Genomic DNA, 17299 nt, shown 5'->3' with positions numbered 1-17299 from the left:
ATTGGATTTTACCTTCATATAGGTATGAACCCATGTATAATTACTAACTTTAAAGAGATGTCTTTGGATTGAATCTTAGAGCAGTGAGATAAAAAGTGTAAAATGGACAGAGGCAGAGAAAGATGAGGAAGATTTGACACATCACCAATATTGGTAAGCTATTTTGGGACATGTGATATTTACTATAAATACACTGTATTTCTAGTTACTCTAAAAATGCTGATCAAAAGGTATACTTCTAAATCAAAATCAATTTGAGAGCTTAGTTTCAAAATACAGCTTCCGGCCCAGCAAAGTACAAAGAAGAAACACTTAAGGCAAATATGTACAACAATTCACTAATCAAATTTGCAATGCTCTTTCATGCTCCCAAGATGAAAGGATTTCAAAGAGCACTCATCACTCTTCCTCTGCTCCGCCCTCCATGGCATCTCCTCTGGTCAGAACCAATGCATTCTTTAATATTAATGACAGTGAAGGAGCCCACCTTTGTAGCCACTTTCTTCTATAAATCAGAGAGGTGTTAAGTAATCTCCAATCAACGCCACTAGACTAACACGGGAAGAGACTTTTCTACAAGGGACAGCATTAGTAAAATTTCATTACATAACTGATAAAAATTTAGCTCAAATTTTTGCTTATTACATCAAGATTTTTTTTCAATTATTGATTAAGTAATCCTTAACATCGCTAATTTAAATATTTATGGTAAAACACTTTACAGTTTACAAGTCACTTTAGATTCTCTATATCATTTGTCCATTGTTCTTATGAATAATATACATGTAAACAAGCAGGAGAGATGAAGAAATATCAAGACAGAGAGAAATACCAAGAAATATCAGACAAACTGTTTATTATAAATAATCTAAATTGCCTGGTGATGAGGATCCCATCATCAGCTTGTCTATTTATTCATCCAAGAAATATTTATTGAAGTAAGTAGTGAGTGACTAGCTCATTTGTATCTATAGAACTTAACACAGACCTGAGCCATATTAGATGATTAATAAATATTAATGAACAGGCTTCTAGTATGTCTGAAATAAATTTAAAAAAATCACACTTCCATATTATTTTCCTTATTGATGATCATCATTATTATAAATCATGTTCTCTGTCATCATAAAGTTTATCTCCTTTGAAAGAAATGGGCAGATATGAAATTACTAGGGAACAATTCATGATAAAAGTGAGCTACAATAAATGATGTAATAATTAAGGAGAGATAATTATTCATCCAACAAAAATGTTCACTAAGAATTGCTTGAAGCAACCAAATACCATAATCAATTCTTAGTTGAAGATTTATGAAAATAACATCAATTAAAATATGCAACTCTCTAATAATCTGCTATAAATTGAGTATTACATTTTTTCTCTTGTGTCAACAAGAACTTAGATCTGACTTTCTCACAATTATATAGAAACCAATTGTGTCTATCAATTTATTTTGACTATGGGAAAGTTAAGGATTTATATTTAACCAAAGCACAACATTTTCAATATTTAATTAAATCATTTATTTTTTTCAGAAAACTTTCATTGATCACTTAAAATCTAGGACTAAATTAATGGCCCCTCACTTCATGTCTTTATCATTCCCTCCTCTCTTTATAAAACCTTACAATTTCAATAGTCATACCATGTGACTTGAACTTAAGAGTGGTTGCATTTATATTAATATAACAAAAAAAAAATCTATGTATCAAAACTAGGCTACTTGATTCAAAAGCCATTTTGTCCTAAGATGTTATATTTTTAAGAGTACAGTTAATCAAAATTTAAATGTGATTACATTTTCAAGTGAAATCAAACTTCATCACTCAGAAAAATGGGATGAAACACCTTATCAAATATTCAAATCTTCATTGAATGATATGCCAATCAGATTTTAAAAGTTATCTAATTGAAAGAGCATTATACATTTCAGCAAGAATGCAATCAACTTCTCTGTTTATTGCCTCACTCTATCAATTAAGGATGGAAATAAGATTTTTCAATGAGATCAGGATACAGTTTATACTTTGCTGACTTTGAAGGCTTACAAAAATTTTCCTGACAGCTTAATGGATCACCAAAATTTCTAAATTTCTAACTTTTATAGATAAAACATATGATCTATTATACAAATCACCAGTTGGCTTAATTTATTTTAAGCTGGGGATTAAATCAGGGGTCCTTTATCACTAAGCTACATCTCCAGCTTTTTAAATTTTTTTATTTGAGGCAGTCTTGCAAAGTTGCTGAGGCTGACTTCAAACTTATGATCCTCCTGCCTCAGCCTTCCGAGTCACTAGGGCTATAAGTGTACACTACTGAGCCTGACTTAATTTTTAGGTCAGTTATATTTGTAAACCAAAATCAAGCAACAGTAATGATCTAAAATTCTAAAAGTCTTGTTTTACTTTAAATTTCCAATCCTGATAAATATAGAAGCATTTATTTAGGAAAACCAGGATAACGTCAAAGGTACTTAAATAATTTGATAAAACAGCCTTTGAATATTCTTAAAACTTGATATTAACAATAATTCTGATTCTTTCACTCACAGGTATCATATTGAGAGTCTGTTCCTTCCTTTTCTTTCTCCTACCTTTCTGCCTTCTTGACTTCTTTTTTTTTTTTTTTTTTTCTTTCAATATTTGTGAATGCAGGTGTAGTACTGGTTATTAAACCAGGGAGTGCTCTACCACTGAACTACATTCCCAAGCACTTTTTAGTTTGAGACAAGATCTTGCTAAGTTGCAGAAGCTGGCTCCAAATTTGTGATCCTACCCTTCCATCTCCTGACTAGTTGGGATAGCAAGTGTGTGACACTGTACCCATCTCTTTTAATTTTTAATTCCTCTTTCTCTCCTTCCATGAACCCAGTGTTATAGGAAAGAATTACAGGTAAATTTCAGTAGTTTAAAAAAAGTGGTGTTGTATTAATTTTTGTTTTATGTTAAAATATTGAAAAAAGTAACTTGTATCCACATGAAGGACTTACTGAGTTACAAATGGCTGAGTCACTCTAGTAGGCAATGAAAGAAAGGGGAAGGAGATCAAAGGTTTTATTTGGTTGAATTTGGACTAAGAGTGTGTCCTAGTTGATATAAAAGCAGATAGGGCTAACAAGCAACAGTATTTGGGAATCCCAGGGAACTAATATCCTTTTAAGGACAGGCTCCAGGAACAAGGGAGAATTTGAAGATTTCCAATCCAAGATAAGATGTGTAGAGACAAGTTCTGAATCCATAGTGAATGTTCAGGCAAGAACAAGAGAGGGATGGAGAAAGAGGCACTCATGGGTCACTGCCAGAAACCCACTGCCAGAAAAAGAGCTGTGGATGGTTCTGAGAAGATCTAGACACCTAGAAAGTCAATTCTGTACTTATGAAAGGAGTCCATGCATTTGGTCAGAATTGGAAAGAAATATCCATTCTTAGAGACCAAAACGCTTTGACCACAAAACAAACAACAGTAGTTTGAGTAATTCAATGACATAGCCCCTTATGATTTGAGAGTGATCACTGGAGAACCTTTTCTCAGGTTAAAAGTGTAATTGGATATGGATCAATAAGTAATTTCTTTTAGTAGAAAAAAGCTCTTGTTTTCTTCCCTTCTTATTTATTTATTTTTTGAAGTAGCACAGCTGTTAAATCAGAACTGAGCAAGTCTCTTTTGAAAGTTGAGATGACTCCAAACAGCAAGATTCTTTACCACCCTAGTTAAGTTTACCTCCACTGATCATGTATTTATGATGTCACAAAAACCCAGATGCTTTCCATTCTGATTGTTAGATATTTGCTGAAAGGTGACTGAAATTACTTTCCCAGAATGCCCATTCTGTCAATCCCATTTTAAATGGAAAATTTACAATGGTTCAATAATAGTTGTGCTGAGGTGTTGTTTTCTCTTTTTCAAGATTAGCAATGAATTCAGTCTGTGTGCTCAGTGTCAACCCCTACTTGGCTTACTGAGAATTCCAGAAGCTTAATGTAAATGTAAGATTAAGAAAATATAATAAATATTTTGGGAATTAAAACATCATTACAGTCTGAGGTAGTATTTTCTGTGGTTTGGTGGTTTTTCTAATTATTTTAGAATTGGGGCCTAAAGTTCAGTTTCCAACAGGAAAGAACATAATGACCCAATCAAAAGTCTTTTGAGGCATGAACACTGGTAAAAGGAGAACTTATACGGATAGAACAAAACAAAACAAGCTTACATGATGACAAGATGCAGGGGATCTAGATAAACTATACTCAAGAAATCAAATAGGGAGCTGGGGTTATGTCTCAGTGGTACAGGGTTTGCCTAGCATGCTCAAGGCCTTGGGTTCAAACCCCAGTGTGTACACACATGCACACACACACACACACACACACACACACACACACACATCAAATAGGGCACAGAGAGAAGCAAATGTTTCTGAAACTTTCAGAAGATAGAGATGAAGACCTCAAAGAACAATGAAGATAAGAAGAGTTTAGAGGTTGTTTGTTTGCGGTGCTGAGGATTGAACCAGGCCTTTATGCATGCTAAGAAAATACCACTGAGTTGCAACCCCAGTCCTAGAGTTCTGAAATATGTGACGCTTCACTATATTTGCTAATTTGATATATTAGTAAAATACCAATCTATCTTAATAATGAAAGACTGTGCATGCTACTTTGTAAATAATGAAAGAAAATGAGGAGACAAAAGAGTTGTACCTTACTCATTAATAATTCTTTGAACACACAGAGGGAAGAGTCCCTGAACTATAAAGTCAATTATGGCAACTTTAAAAAGAAAAGAAAATGTTTTTCATTCATGAGCTACTATTTGCCTTCCACTATGTGCTGGGCAAATTCTTATGGACAGTTTAGAGCTTAAAGAAAAAAGGAATGGTCCTGAGACAGAAATGGCTAAGTATCTATGGCATTTTCCCGACACATATCAAAATAAGTAAAAAAAGAAAAAAATGGCATAGAAACAATATTTTTGCCATTTTCTGTTACACCCTTAAATATTTTTAAAGTCTCATTTCCTTTCTTCCATTTCATGTAACTTTTGACAAATTTTCTCTCTGGCAAGAAGAATGAGAATACTGAATCCAGATCTTTGATTGTTACCAGCATTACAGCCTCCTGCATCCAGCCAAATGGTATAGTATCTACTGAGCAATAACTCATTTTATTAATTTGGCAAGTCTGCCTAAAGACACAAAACTCACTCCAAATGTATTTGTGAAGAAAAAATTGAAAGGAATTCACAACCAAAAGGGTACTAAACATTTTTTTGTATTCTAAAGTATATGTTAACAATAGCAGGTCTGAAGTTTTATTATTTCTAGGTTATATTCATATTTTCCATAGCACAGTACAGATTTCTGGGGGAAGAAAAAATAAACTCAAATTGGAAAACTATAAATTATATATGAAAAGAAAACAGTAAAACGTAAAAGCCAAAACGTATTTACAAAGTACTTACTATATGCAGTTCTAGGTAGTCCCCCAGGCCTGAAGAACTGTCCACTCGCACCAGGACTGCTTCTTTCTGAACAGTGCTAAATCCTATGGCCAGTCTGTCTGCCCGTGTACTTGGCCGGTCATTAGGAGGCCACTTATACGTGATTTGTCCTCCACCTTTGCTAAAGATATACGTTGTCCCAGCTGTAAAACAAAAACCAAAACCAATTAGTCCCAATATATCCCATCCCCACTTTCCCAAGTTTGTCAGGTTGACATAGCAGTAAAGTATTAACTTTACACCCAAAAACTACGGCACAGCAAATAATAAATTTCAATCAAACATGCTCAAGAAAGAGGACAGAATTGTTTTAAAAGAAATAGAAAAGCAGCTCAGTTTTTAATACACTCATTAAATCTACCAGCAGGTGTTTCAGAACAAACAGTCGATTATGGCTTTTTCCATTGAGTTAGACAAGTATGGAATGTAATGGGGCTTTATTTCTTCTTGCCAGTTTTTAAAATAGTTTAGTAGGAAACATTGACTGGAGGCTTCCAAAAAGCAGCAGAGACATATATCAGCTTGTTTCTGAAACAAGAACTGCATGTAGATGTGACAGGGTCATACAGCACAGTGGAACAAATCACAGCAAATATGCTGCGAATCAAACTTTTATGGGGAAAAAGGTCCATTCACATGTGACAGATGATAACTAATGGATGAACAGCCATAAGCCCCAGTAGTCATGTCAAGGAAATACAGATAATAGATCCCATCCATAGCAGTCAGGTCTTATTTAACCAGCAACATCTAATGGCTGTCAAATTATTCAGCATCATAAAGACCCACTCCCCTATTCTACCAAAGTGAATACTAGTCTCACAGCACTGAGAAGAATGTCAGATCTCATTCTGTGAGTGTTCAAATTTTACTTCATGGTAGGGATACCAGTAAATTAGCCATCTTAATTTAAAGAGAGTTTTATATCAAAAAACTTAATTCAGCGTCCAAATGCCCAGAAGTTCTACCTCATTGCACCACTAACAATGCATTCTCAATGAATGAAATAAAATGAATTTCTTGAGTGAGAATATTCAGAAGAGACACATGCACAGATTTACACAGGGGAGAAGAAGAGAGATTCCTTCACACCTAAGGAGACTACAGAAATGTTTATTTAATTAGCCTAGGAACAGACCTTAGGGATAGTTCATAAAGGAAAGTATAGACTTACAACAACAAAGAATGCTGATAGGTATTCAGTGTGTACCTACTATAATGGATAATTTTACATGTCAGTTTGACTGAGTCTTGGGGGTGACCATGTAGTTGTGAGGCATATTTTGTGTGTGTGTGTGTGTGTGTGTGTGTGTGTGTGTGTGTGTCTTACAGGGGGAGTTTATCCATAGAGTATTTTTAGAAGAGATTAGCATTTCAGTTGACAGGGTGAGTAAAGCAGGTGGTCCCAACCAATGTGAGTGAATATTACCCAATTTCAGGCCTGAATAGAACAATAGGTAAATGAAGGTTGGATTTTCCTTCTTTCTTTGCCTGACTGCCTAAGTTGGGGCATAATTTTTCTCCTGCCTTCAGAAATTCTGTTTCGTAAGCCTTTGAACCCAGACTAGAATCTACACCATTGTCTCTTTGGGTCTCAGGCCTTCAAACTGCACATCTGGCTTTCTTGGGTCTCCATCTTTCAAAAGGTAGTTCACATATGTATAGGATTAGGTAGATAGACAATGGAATATTTCACGTTGGTTCTATTTCTTTGGAGACCAAATATACCTACTATCTGCCAAACAAGGAAAGAAAAGCAACATTAAAAATGAGGTCACAAAATATCCTGTTTTACAGAAAAATGGTTTCTACCAAGAGTAATACCAATGTGTAAACATTTTATATACACCACTATGGTTGTTTTTTTTTTTTTTTTTTTTTTTTTTTTGGTAGTACTAGGATTTAATCCAGGGACACTCTATCACTGAGTTATACTCCAACATTTTTTTCTTTTTTTATTTTGAGACAGATTCTTGCTATGTTGCCCAGGCTGGTCTTGAACTTGCAATCCTCCTGCCCCAACCTCCCAAGTAGCTAGGGTTACAGGCGAGTGCCACTAGGCCTGGCTCAGCAGTATGTTTTATTTTTTATTTTTCTTTTTTATTTACAGTTTTTAAGTTGGTACATTATAATTGTATATAATGATGGGATTGGTTTTAGCAATATGTTTTTAAAATATCTATACATTAAATATCCATGATGACCAATTTGCCACATTTGCATGTATTTAAACACCTGATAGATTTTGAGCTCTTGGGCTAGAGTGGGGGTAACCAATCTTTTCTTTCCATCTCAGACATGTCCATAGGCCCTTGAGAATTTTCAGAGGCCTCTATAATAAGCATATCATATCTAAGGGTAAAAAAGTCTCTTTAATAGGTCTAAAATAGACCTTTGGTAGGTATACCCAAGAAACAAGTCATGAGACAATTGGATATAAAAGTATTAAACCAGAATATTGTTAAAAGGAAATGGTACAGAGGCTGTGCACTTCCCCATTAAATTTTTGGATGCTAGTGCATGAAAGAAGTTCATCTCTCTCACATGAGAAAAAGTAAGTCATATTTCAGACATCAGTCAATGTGCAAGCAAATAAAATTCAGAATACATAAATTGTATATCAAAAATACCAGAGCTTTCCAGAGCCATTTACTTTTACATCATCAAGTACTATTTGGTAAATATTTTTATACTTGCTAAGTCTTGCAGATTAATAATACTAACTGTTTTAGTAAAGTATGTTAATAAAAATAGAAGAACATATAAAAACTGACATTTCTTTGAAAGGGGGATGTAGTGGTTGCCAGCTATCTCTGAATGTTAATATTTACTTAATGATTGATTTACATTTCTCCTTTTAGTTAACTCTGTTCTCTAATGCTGTGGCTCTCATATGAAATAAAAGTGTTCAACATTAGAGATGCTACTTAACAAGATAACATACCTAAGAATTCAGATATTTTCTATCAGAATCGACTAAGAAAAGTAGTATTGTAAATCAATATTACCTTACATTTCATAGTGACATTAACTTTAAAAATCACTTTCACAATGATTTTTCCCTTCTCTGTATTTATGTAAGGAAAGTAGGATAAACTTTACTCCCATTTTAAAATTGAGGAAATTTAGCTATAAGAATTGACTTGTTACCTAAAGTTACATACTTGGTTAAGTGGCAAAGCTGGTACAAAAACTAGTACCCAGACTCCTGTTTCAGTGCATACTGGTTTTGTTTTTTTATTACAAAAGTGTTTCTGTCGTAGCGAGATGGTCAAGAAAATGTTAATTGGATATGTCAGTCTGAAATTTTCAAGGCCAACTGTAATACCATTCTAAGGTCTCATGTCTATGAAGTGTCATTTGTACCTCATGCTCACATACTCTCCTTTACCTCAAAATGCTTTAAAACAAGAAAAAATAACATGTAAATGTGAAATGACAGAACATTTAAAATATTCAAATTAACATTAACTTGGGATACACTCCTGAAACTTCTGTAACTATAAATGTTTCTAGTCACAGAATTACAAAACTTAATTATGTCATAATATTTTTACTCCAACTTTGATTTCCTTATTCATTCTATCCATTTTCAATATGTATTAAGACTTGGTAAATAGCATAAGAGTAGCTAATTTTTAGTTCTTTAGGCTTAACTAAAACAAAGAAAATGATTTTATACCTATAGCCAAATCTTGAGATCATTTCTAATTTCCTTTTTCTCCAGAATCAGATATCCAGTTCTCCCTCACCTCTTTTTGATCTACCTCCAGAGGTATCCTGATTTCTTTTATAAAATTTGCTTTGCATCAAACTTATTTATTCTTAAAGCCCCCTTCCACACAGCTATAAAATTGTTCTCATAATAATATTGTCAGTCATTTGACTGAAGTTTCAAAACCTACATGCATCTTTTGGAATCAAGGGCATGAGATACTTATTGCAATAGAGGAACTTAGAAAATAAGAAGGTAAAGTCAGACCTGGGTTAGAATTCCAACTGTATAATTTACTAACTATGTAACCTTAACTGAGTGATTTATTCTAAGACTCGGGTTTTCTATTTTTAAAAAAGGGAATAGCAGCTTTATCTTATAGAACTTTGTCAGCATTGAATGAGATGTTGCACAGTAACACCTTAGTCCACTTCCCAGAATATGATAAGTGCCCAATAAATTTTAGAAAGAACAGTTGGGATTGTGTATGTGTGTGTGTTGTAAAATATAAAACAACATTGCAACATTTTTATTTTATTTTAGCATAAGAGCCTTTAGGAAAGTTGGATGTATTTGAAAGTAATGTTCAAATCAAATACCTTTTAAAAATGATACGGCAGTTTTTATTAATCTTTTCAGCATTTCATTCTTTGAATAGCAATTTTTATACAGTATTATTTATATGCACTATTATTATATGCACTAACAGTTGACGATGGAGTGATATTAAACTGTATCACATGGGAGCTTTCAAGAGAAAAAGAACGCTAGTTCATTACCATAAAATACCTAGAATGGAAAGATTTAGAATATGAGGCAAAAAATGTCACTTGACCATTAAATAAAGAGGTAAGTATATATAAAATGAACTGCAAACTAGCTTTACTTTTTAAATATTTTTACAGAAAGATATTTTATTTTATTATGTAAATGAATTAAATGTGCAGTGGTAGTATATCTTAACCACAGTTCTGAGATTTTTATCAATATGGAGAGGTGCATGGAGAAATGTGTTGCCTTTATATTTACGCATGTTTCTATATAGTAAGTGCTAACCCATCAGTGCCATGACTATTAATGGATTTATTGCAAACTAACCTTGGCATCTATCACATTACTGAATGTATGGATGACTCAAACTTAAAGTGGTTTTCAGCAATCTCTACATTTAAGATCTGTAGCAAGTCTATATTTCTCACTTTAAATTCATTAACAAAGCTGGCTCCATCAGATGCAAATTTAGCAATGTCAACACACTTTACACTGCAATAAATGTTCGTAAAAATTATACATGAATTCCAAATTCCAATGTTTGAATTGCCTGCAAAGTGTAATAAGAAATATTTTTAGATCTCATTGAACATATTATTTACCTAAAAGGCCAGTCTCTTCCTCCTGCTCTTTCTTACTGACCATCTCCACCCTAAATGTGCCCACTTTAGTCTCACATTGTTTCTGCAAAGGCTAGTATATTCCCTCAAGTGGTTTGAACCTTTCTGAAAAATGATAACCATTCAACCATACAGGTCTGTCCAGTTATTGGTTACTGTGAATTCTTGCACTTGAACAATAACATAATCAACTTCCGAAAAGATTAGCTTCTAACCCATAACATAAGTATGTGAATAAAAGGTTCTTTCTTGAAAGCCTATAATTCCTCAAATGTCATTGTGTAGCCAACGTGAAACATTCTGGACCATTATGTTTCTATTTACTGACACCAGGATGTTGTAACCCTTTTTTTCCAGTAAAAAAGTTTGCCATGCTGTCAGATGAAAACTAAAAGTAATACAACTGTTAAAAAATGAGGGGAGCTTTGATTCCTCCTACAACCTTGTAAGATGCCAATATTAAATATAAATTTTCTGAATATTTTCTACCTATGCAGATGTATTTTCTGGAGTAAAGTTCATAAAAAACAAAAGCAATAAAAACGTCACTTTGTCAAGCTCACAAAGAACTTTAGACCAAGGGCAAAAAATCTCCAAACCAGTGAAGTTAACAAATGAAAATCTTAAGAACAACTAAAGTAACAACAACTAACTACAATTCATTGTCTTTCTAAATTATTGTAAAATTTTTGCAAGATTATAATTATTTCATGAAACCTAGCACTAGAGTTTTCTAACTTCTAAACCTTGATATAAAGGTATCAAAAAACTTAGGCAAGGCAGGTATTATATTAGAACAGATTAAAGGAATCACAGTCATAGGATCTCCTACCTATAATATATAACCAACTCTAAACCTAAAACTTAATAACAATGCTTCCCAATACTGAGAAGGAAGAGGAAGTCTACTATGTTACATATGCAACTGAGAGTATGAAAAAAAAAAAATGAGGAAAAGAAGATAAAGACTACATATCCTAAATTGAGACTTCTGGTGGAAGAGGCAAACTTGATAAAATTGAAGATGCATTCCAAGAGCTCAAGAGACTACAGAATGAGACAGGGCTTCAATCACACATCTTTGAGAAAGAGAAAGTCAGTACTTAAGAAATGAAAGGAAGCAAGACACATGGCAGGTAACTTAAGTGGTTTAGATATGGATTTCATATTCTTCATCAGATCAGAAGAAAACAGATAATTACATAATAAAGCAAATCTGATCAAAATAACCCAGGATGATATTCAAGTTAGAAAGAACAATGGAAAGTTTGTCGAATATGGAAAATTGTATGTTCTATCAGAACCCTGGACTCTTCAAGGAAATTTATTGAGTTCTAAAAAATAAGTTGTTGACTATAAAATTGAATGCTGTGAAACATAAGGGAGTGAAGATCATGAGTGCTCCCACCCTCCTCCACTGGAGTCTCCCTAGCAAGGGACACCATACAGGGTCCCCGTACACACACTACAACACCAGACAAAAATCACAAACTTGCTTCAAGTTCATCACAAAGATTCTTGAACTCCATGATAATCAGAGATAGTATTAGACACCAGAGTCCTTGAGGACTCATTAGGCATTAACTGTATTTTCCAAACTTTCAGTGGGATTGAAAGAGGTGGAACCACTCAGATCCATAGTAGATCTGGAAGGTGAGAAAGCAGAGTGAGGAATCCTTTCCAGTTCATTTTAACATGAAAAATGATATGTGCTTACTCAATAAGAAATTTCGATCAAATAAAACTATCAAGAAAATAGAACAGCAACAAGCTAGCATGATTCGTATGAGGTCAGGAATCACTTCTCACAAAAACAATTCAAGTAGTAATCATACACTTAGGTAAAAACTTAAAAAATAAAAAATAAAACAATTTTTTCCTCTTCTCTATTGTCCAAAAATTATAATAAAATGTTTCTCTAATAAATATTCTGTATTTTGTAGTTGGTCACCATGGTACACACCTCTAATCCCAGCAGCTTGGGAGGGTGAGGCAGGAGGATTGATTGCAAGTTCAAAGCCAGCCTCAGCAAAAGTGAGGCACTAAACAACTCCGTGAGACCCTGTCTCTAAATAAAATGCAAATTAGGGCTGTGGATATGGCTCAGTGGTCGAGTGCCCCTGAGTTCAATCCCTAGTACCAAAAAAAAATACTGTATTTTAAACATATTTATTCTAATAAAAATACTATGACATATATATAACTGTATCATACATATTTCCAGATTTTGACATGTATGGAAAGGTATGCTATATGGAAATTCAATATTCATTCTTCTGAAAGCAAGTGTGCTTTTCTCTAACACCTGATAAAATATTTGAGAATACAAATGGATCCATGGGTGACCTGCTTGTCCATACCCTGGCTATTATTCCAGAGCACTACAGATAATATAGCACAGACCAAACACCACACGAATACCCACCATCAAATAGAATGAGGATGGCACTTGGTGTTCACTGGTGTCACACAAAGCCATTATTCCACATAATCAATAATTGATACCAACTGAATTCATTAAATAAGTCATTCTCTTTTTTCTCCCTTATAACAAAATCAATTAAAATAGGTAACATTCCTAAACCACCATATCTCTTGTTTGGCTGAAAAGAACTAGGAACATAAAAGCTAAAGCATTTCAGACATTTCTCCCAAGAACTGTGCATTAAAGATAAAAAGCAGGGCAAAATAATTTCTGTGAGATGTCAGATGAATGGTATTTAGTCATGACATCATCTATTTGGATTTTTAAATAGTGCTGATATGCAGGATAACCTTAAAAATGAGCAGAAAATATGATAAGTATGAATAGTGTAAAATTTTCTTACATATACACTTACACACACATACACACAGACAGGGAGAGACAGAGACAGAGGAAGTATCAGATCACAGTTATTTAAGTTGCAGAAAATTTTGAGATAATGTTCAAGCCAGTGAAGAGTATTTTAGAAAACTTGTGCAATAAGTAAAACTTCACTTAGTGCTTCCTTTGCAGTATTCATTCTTTCAAAAACTACTTATTATTTTTCTATCAAACATGTTATTTAAAAATATTCCCTCTAGAAAGAGTTGAGTTTAATCATTTGAGCTGCCAAGTAAAGATCACTTTCAAAATCGTGGGAACCTTTTCAAAGTCACCTGGTCTAAGTTTGTGGTAGGAAGAAAAACAAGTAACTAGCAGACCTTCTGTCAATCAGATTAAGAAACATACCACAAAACCCACAAAGACAACAAAGTGATCTAGAGCTAAAAACAAAGCCAAGCAAAAGAATTCCACAACCAGTAATTCTAAGAACATCAAATGCTTATGTCTTTCCTTCCGAAACTGGACTCCCTCAAGCAGTAAGTGAACTTTATTAAAAAGTCTCTGGAAAGTAATTCAGTAATCGATTTGCATTAGAGCTATAGGCAGCAGGGAGGGAGAGAGAAGAAATTATACCATCAGGTTCTTTAAGAGAAATAATGTTTGGAAGAACATTAAGTAAGCTGTATAAATTCTTGATCAACTGTTAAAATTAGTAACTGAATTGCAGATGCCTAGAGATGTCCTTCAATTTATTTATTTCAAGATTTAATTGTCAAAGTTCTGAAATTTCAGATTAAAACAGAAATTGCGCAAGAAGAGTAGCCAAATCTGAAGTCAGTTCATCCAGTAAACCAGATACCTGTAATGTACAAAGCTGCTCCCCCTGCCCTTTCTGGTGCAGCCATTTTCCCCGCCTCCCAACCACTTGTCAATCTGTGAACATCCTAGCTAGCTATTGGTTCATCAGTCAGCTTGCAAGTATCCTTCTCTGTTATTGGTCCCCTGTTAGCCCAGTGGAATTCAACTGCTACACAGTAGCTACCCCACCATCTTTTCTCATCCTTCTCTCTCCTACTCACTTTCTCTATCTTCCTCGCTTTTCTACTATCTCTAGCGAGCGCCCTTTCTCGTTCCCTTTCTTTTCCTCTGATTTTCTCACTTACCTTGCAGGAAGACACTTCGTTTAATAAACTCCCTTATGTGATTTTCCAAGTCTGGAGTGATTTTCCTGGGATCCCTTACAATACCCACTCATCCAACTGAGACTAGGAAAAAGACAGGTAGCTGACTATCAAAGAAAAGTAAATGGATAGATAACACTCCCATTACCGGCCTCTGGGGGAGGGGAAGGATCCACTTTCCAACAGAAGCAATGAACTCCTAGAAGGCTCTCTCCCTTTTGGTTGCTTAAGCATAAAAAGAAAAGAAACCTGGAATCTATATAGGGGGCAAGACTTCCCCAGAGGAGTCAGCCCCCCGCCCCATTCTCTCTCTTTCTTCTGCTTTTTAAATAAAATCTACTTTTCACTCTTGCCTCAGTGTTTCTCTGCTGTTTTATCTTCAACACAGACAGGGTAGGGGGTGGGGGGGGATGAGGACCTGATTCTGATTTTCAAGTCTGGTTTCACATTTATTCATTCCTGAATAATACTTATTCAGGACAGGTCAATGTAGAAATCCTTGAAATTCTTAGGAAACATTGCCTAGTCTTAAAATCATTTAGATACATAGTCTTGAGTCAGAACACATGGTTCCAAAATTAAGACTACAACCTGATCGCACTAGTGAAGCCAGAATTGGAGACAGTCAGTTAGTGTAGAAATAGGGGATCGGGTCAAATCAAGGAAATAAAGGCCATGAAAGTCATCTGCTTCTGGAAGTTGGAGACTGCCCCTGGGAGAATGGAATGTCAAAGATCTTCGGAGCCCATTGATTACCAAATTTACCTGCCTTTATCAAGGACTACAAGCAAGGATATTCGAATTAATGCCCACTGGGTCCTTACCTGCCTGAATCACCTTGGCCCTCCCCCTGCCCATTGCTTCTCACTTTATGCAAAACCGGGCCTAATCACGTAGGCAGGAAGGAGAGATAAGGGGGGAGAGAACTGGAGAACAAAAGAGACCTTAACCTATAAAAGATGTAGGGTGCACTCACTTCTTGGGATTTTAGAACATCAGCCATGGCCCCCTTCTCCCTCCTGGGAGAAGTCTGTATTATTACCTTTAAATAAAACCTGCTTAATATGCTTGCCTTGGTGTGCTTCTGTAGTGTTCAAACTTCAACATTAGAGGAAGCAGAACTGGTCACCTGTAAACCGCAGTATCACTAGTGTGAACCAATGCCTTCCATGAATTTGGAATCTAAGGGGGACCCAGATATCATGGGGAAGCTTAAGAAAATCGTGCAATATTAGCAAACGCCTTTCAAATATATTACTGATATTTGCAGGTATGGAAATTGATACACATGGTAGTTGTGATGAAAGGAATCAAAAGCTAGAATGGTGGGAATTATAGAGGGAGACCTCATATTTCTTCTTAAAATTTGTTTCGAAAATCCTTTGTGAGATTATTTTGGAAAACTCTCTGAGACTGAAAACCACATATTTTGTTGAGGAAATGACTTTCATTCAAAATAAGCAGAGGGGCTTTTTTGACCAAAACAAATAAATAAAAGAAAATGCTGAGACCATAGCAAAGGAGTGCTACTGGAGATAGAGAATACAAAGGCACCAAACAGCAACATTTAAGAATAAAAACGTCTGTAAACACAATAAAAATTAATTGAGCATTTACTATGTCTAAAACAATATAATGGATTCCGGAGGTGATAAAAAGTTACATGCCATCGCTCTGAAAGCTCCAGTTCTCACAACCATTTCAATCAGATATCAACTTCCTGAATTCTCGTTCATCTTTCCATTCTTATAAACATAGTTCATATTGCATCATTTTCGATTTAAACACTAAAATAGTCATCTCTATTGATCTGGTAACTTCCTGCCTGTCCTTAATAAAAATCTATCTAACAAACCAGTATCAAACAGGTTTTTTAAACAATATCTCTAATTTGTCCTCTATTCTAAGACCTTCAATAATTAAACCATTGTCTACCACATAAAGAATCTGTCTCATAGAAACTTTGACTAGCCCCCAGATAAACTAACCCTTGATAATACATTTACCTCCCCAAATACTCCCAAATTGTTTTCTGGAGAAAAATAACAATTAATAGGGTTCTAGAAAGAGAAGAGCTAATTTTGTGGGTAGAATTTTCACGAAGAAAGGCAAAGAGGGCATGAAATGTTTTCAAAGAAGAGGGAGCAGATTTACCTATAGAAGTGGGGAACTGCTTTTTCTTTTAGAAAGAAGTCTGTGCCTTTTAAAGCACCACTATTTCCTCTTTGTCTCCTGAATTAAATCCCAAGATAAATACAGAGAACAAACCATACAGTAGAAATTGGGAATAATCAAGGTCAGTGTTAAAAAGAGATTAGATAAATTCTAATATGTTACTACATTTTAAAAATCTATGAAATGTAAATTTTCTCTCATAAGGGGTCACAGAGCAAAAACAGAAAAATGTGATATTAATATCATAAAAAAGATTATATTTAATGAGTATTTTGATGACATTTTGCTGTTAATCACAAATCATTTCCTTGCATTTTCATCAGAAAGGAAACAATTTCCCATTTTTTAAGTGCTAACCTGTGCTTAGTAAAAAAAGGTAACAGTAGCAGCTACATTAATAAAGGTAAAATAAAACGTGTAACTGTTTACTCATTCTTCAACTTACACTTTGTAACAGCTTGTGAAGATGATAGCCAATTCTGTGAGATATCAATCCACATATTTTCATAATAACCATTAAAAGAAG

The 17299-nt window shown here is 34.4% G+C and overlaps 1 protein-coding gene across 36 annotated transcripts in view; it reads right to left on the bottom strand.

The window, feature by feature from the left end:
• Window positions 1-17299, bottom strand: part of Nrxn1 (neurexin 1) — a 1060789-nt gene that overhangs the window by 295315 nt on the left and 748175 nt on the right. For all 36 annotated transcript variants that reach the window (XM_047521996.1, XM_047521998.1, XM_047521995.1 and 33 more), the window contains one exon: window positions 5464-5645. In XM_047521996.1, the coding sequence (XP_047377952.1) occupies window positions 5464-5645 (182 nt within the window). The remainder of the gene's footprint in view (window positions 1-5463; window positions 5646-17299) is intronic.

Source organism: Sciurus carolinensis, chromosome 13 (assembly GCF_902686445.1).
Source record: "Sciurus carolinensis chromosome 13, mSciCar1.2, whole genome shotgun sequence".
Taxonomy (NCBI): Eukaryota; Metazoa; Chordata; class Mammalia; order Rodentia; family Sciuridae; genus Sciurus; species Sciurus carolinensis.
This window is presented reverse-complemented; position numbering and strand designations above follow the sequence as displayed.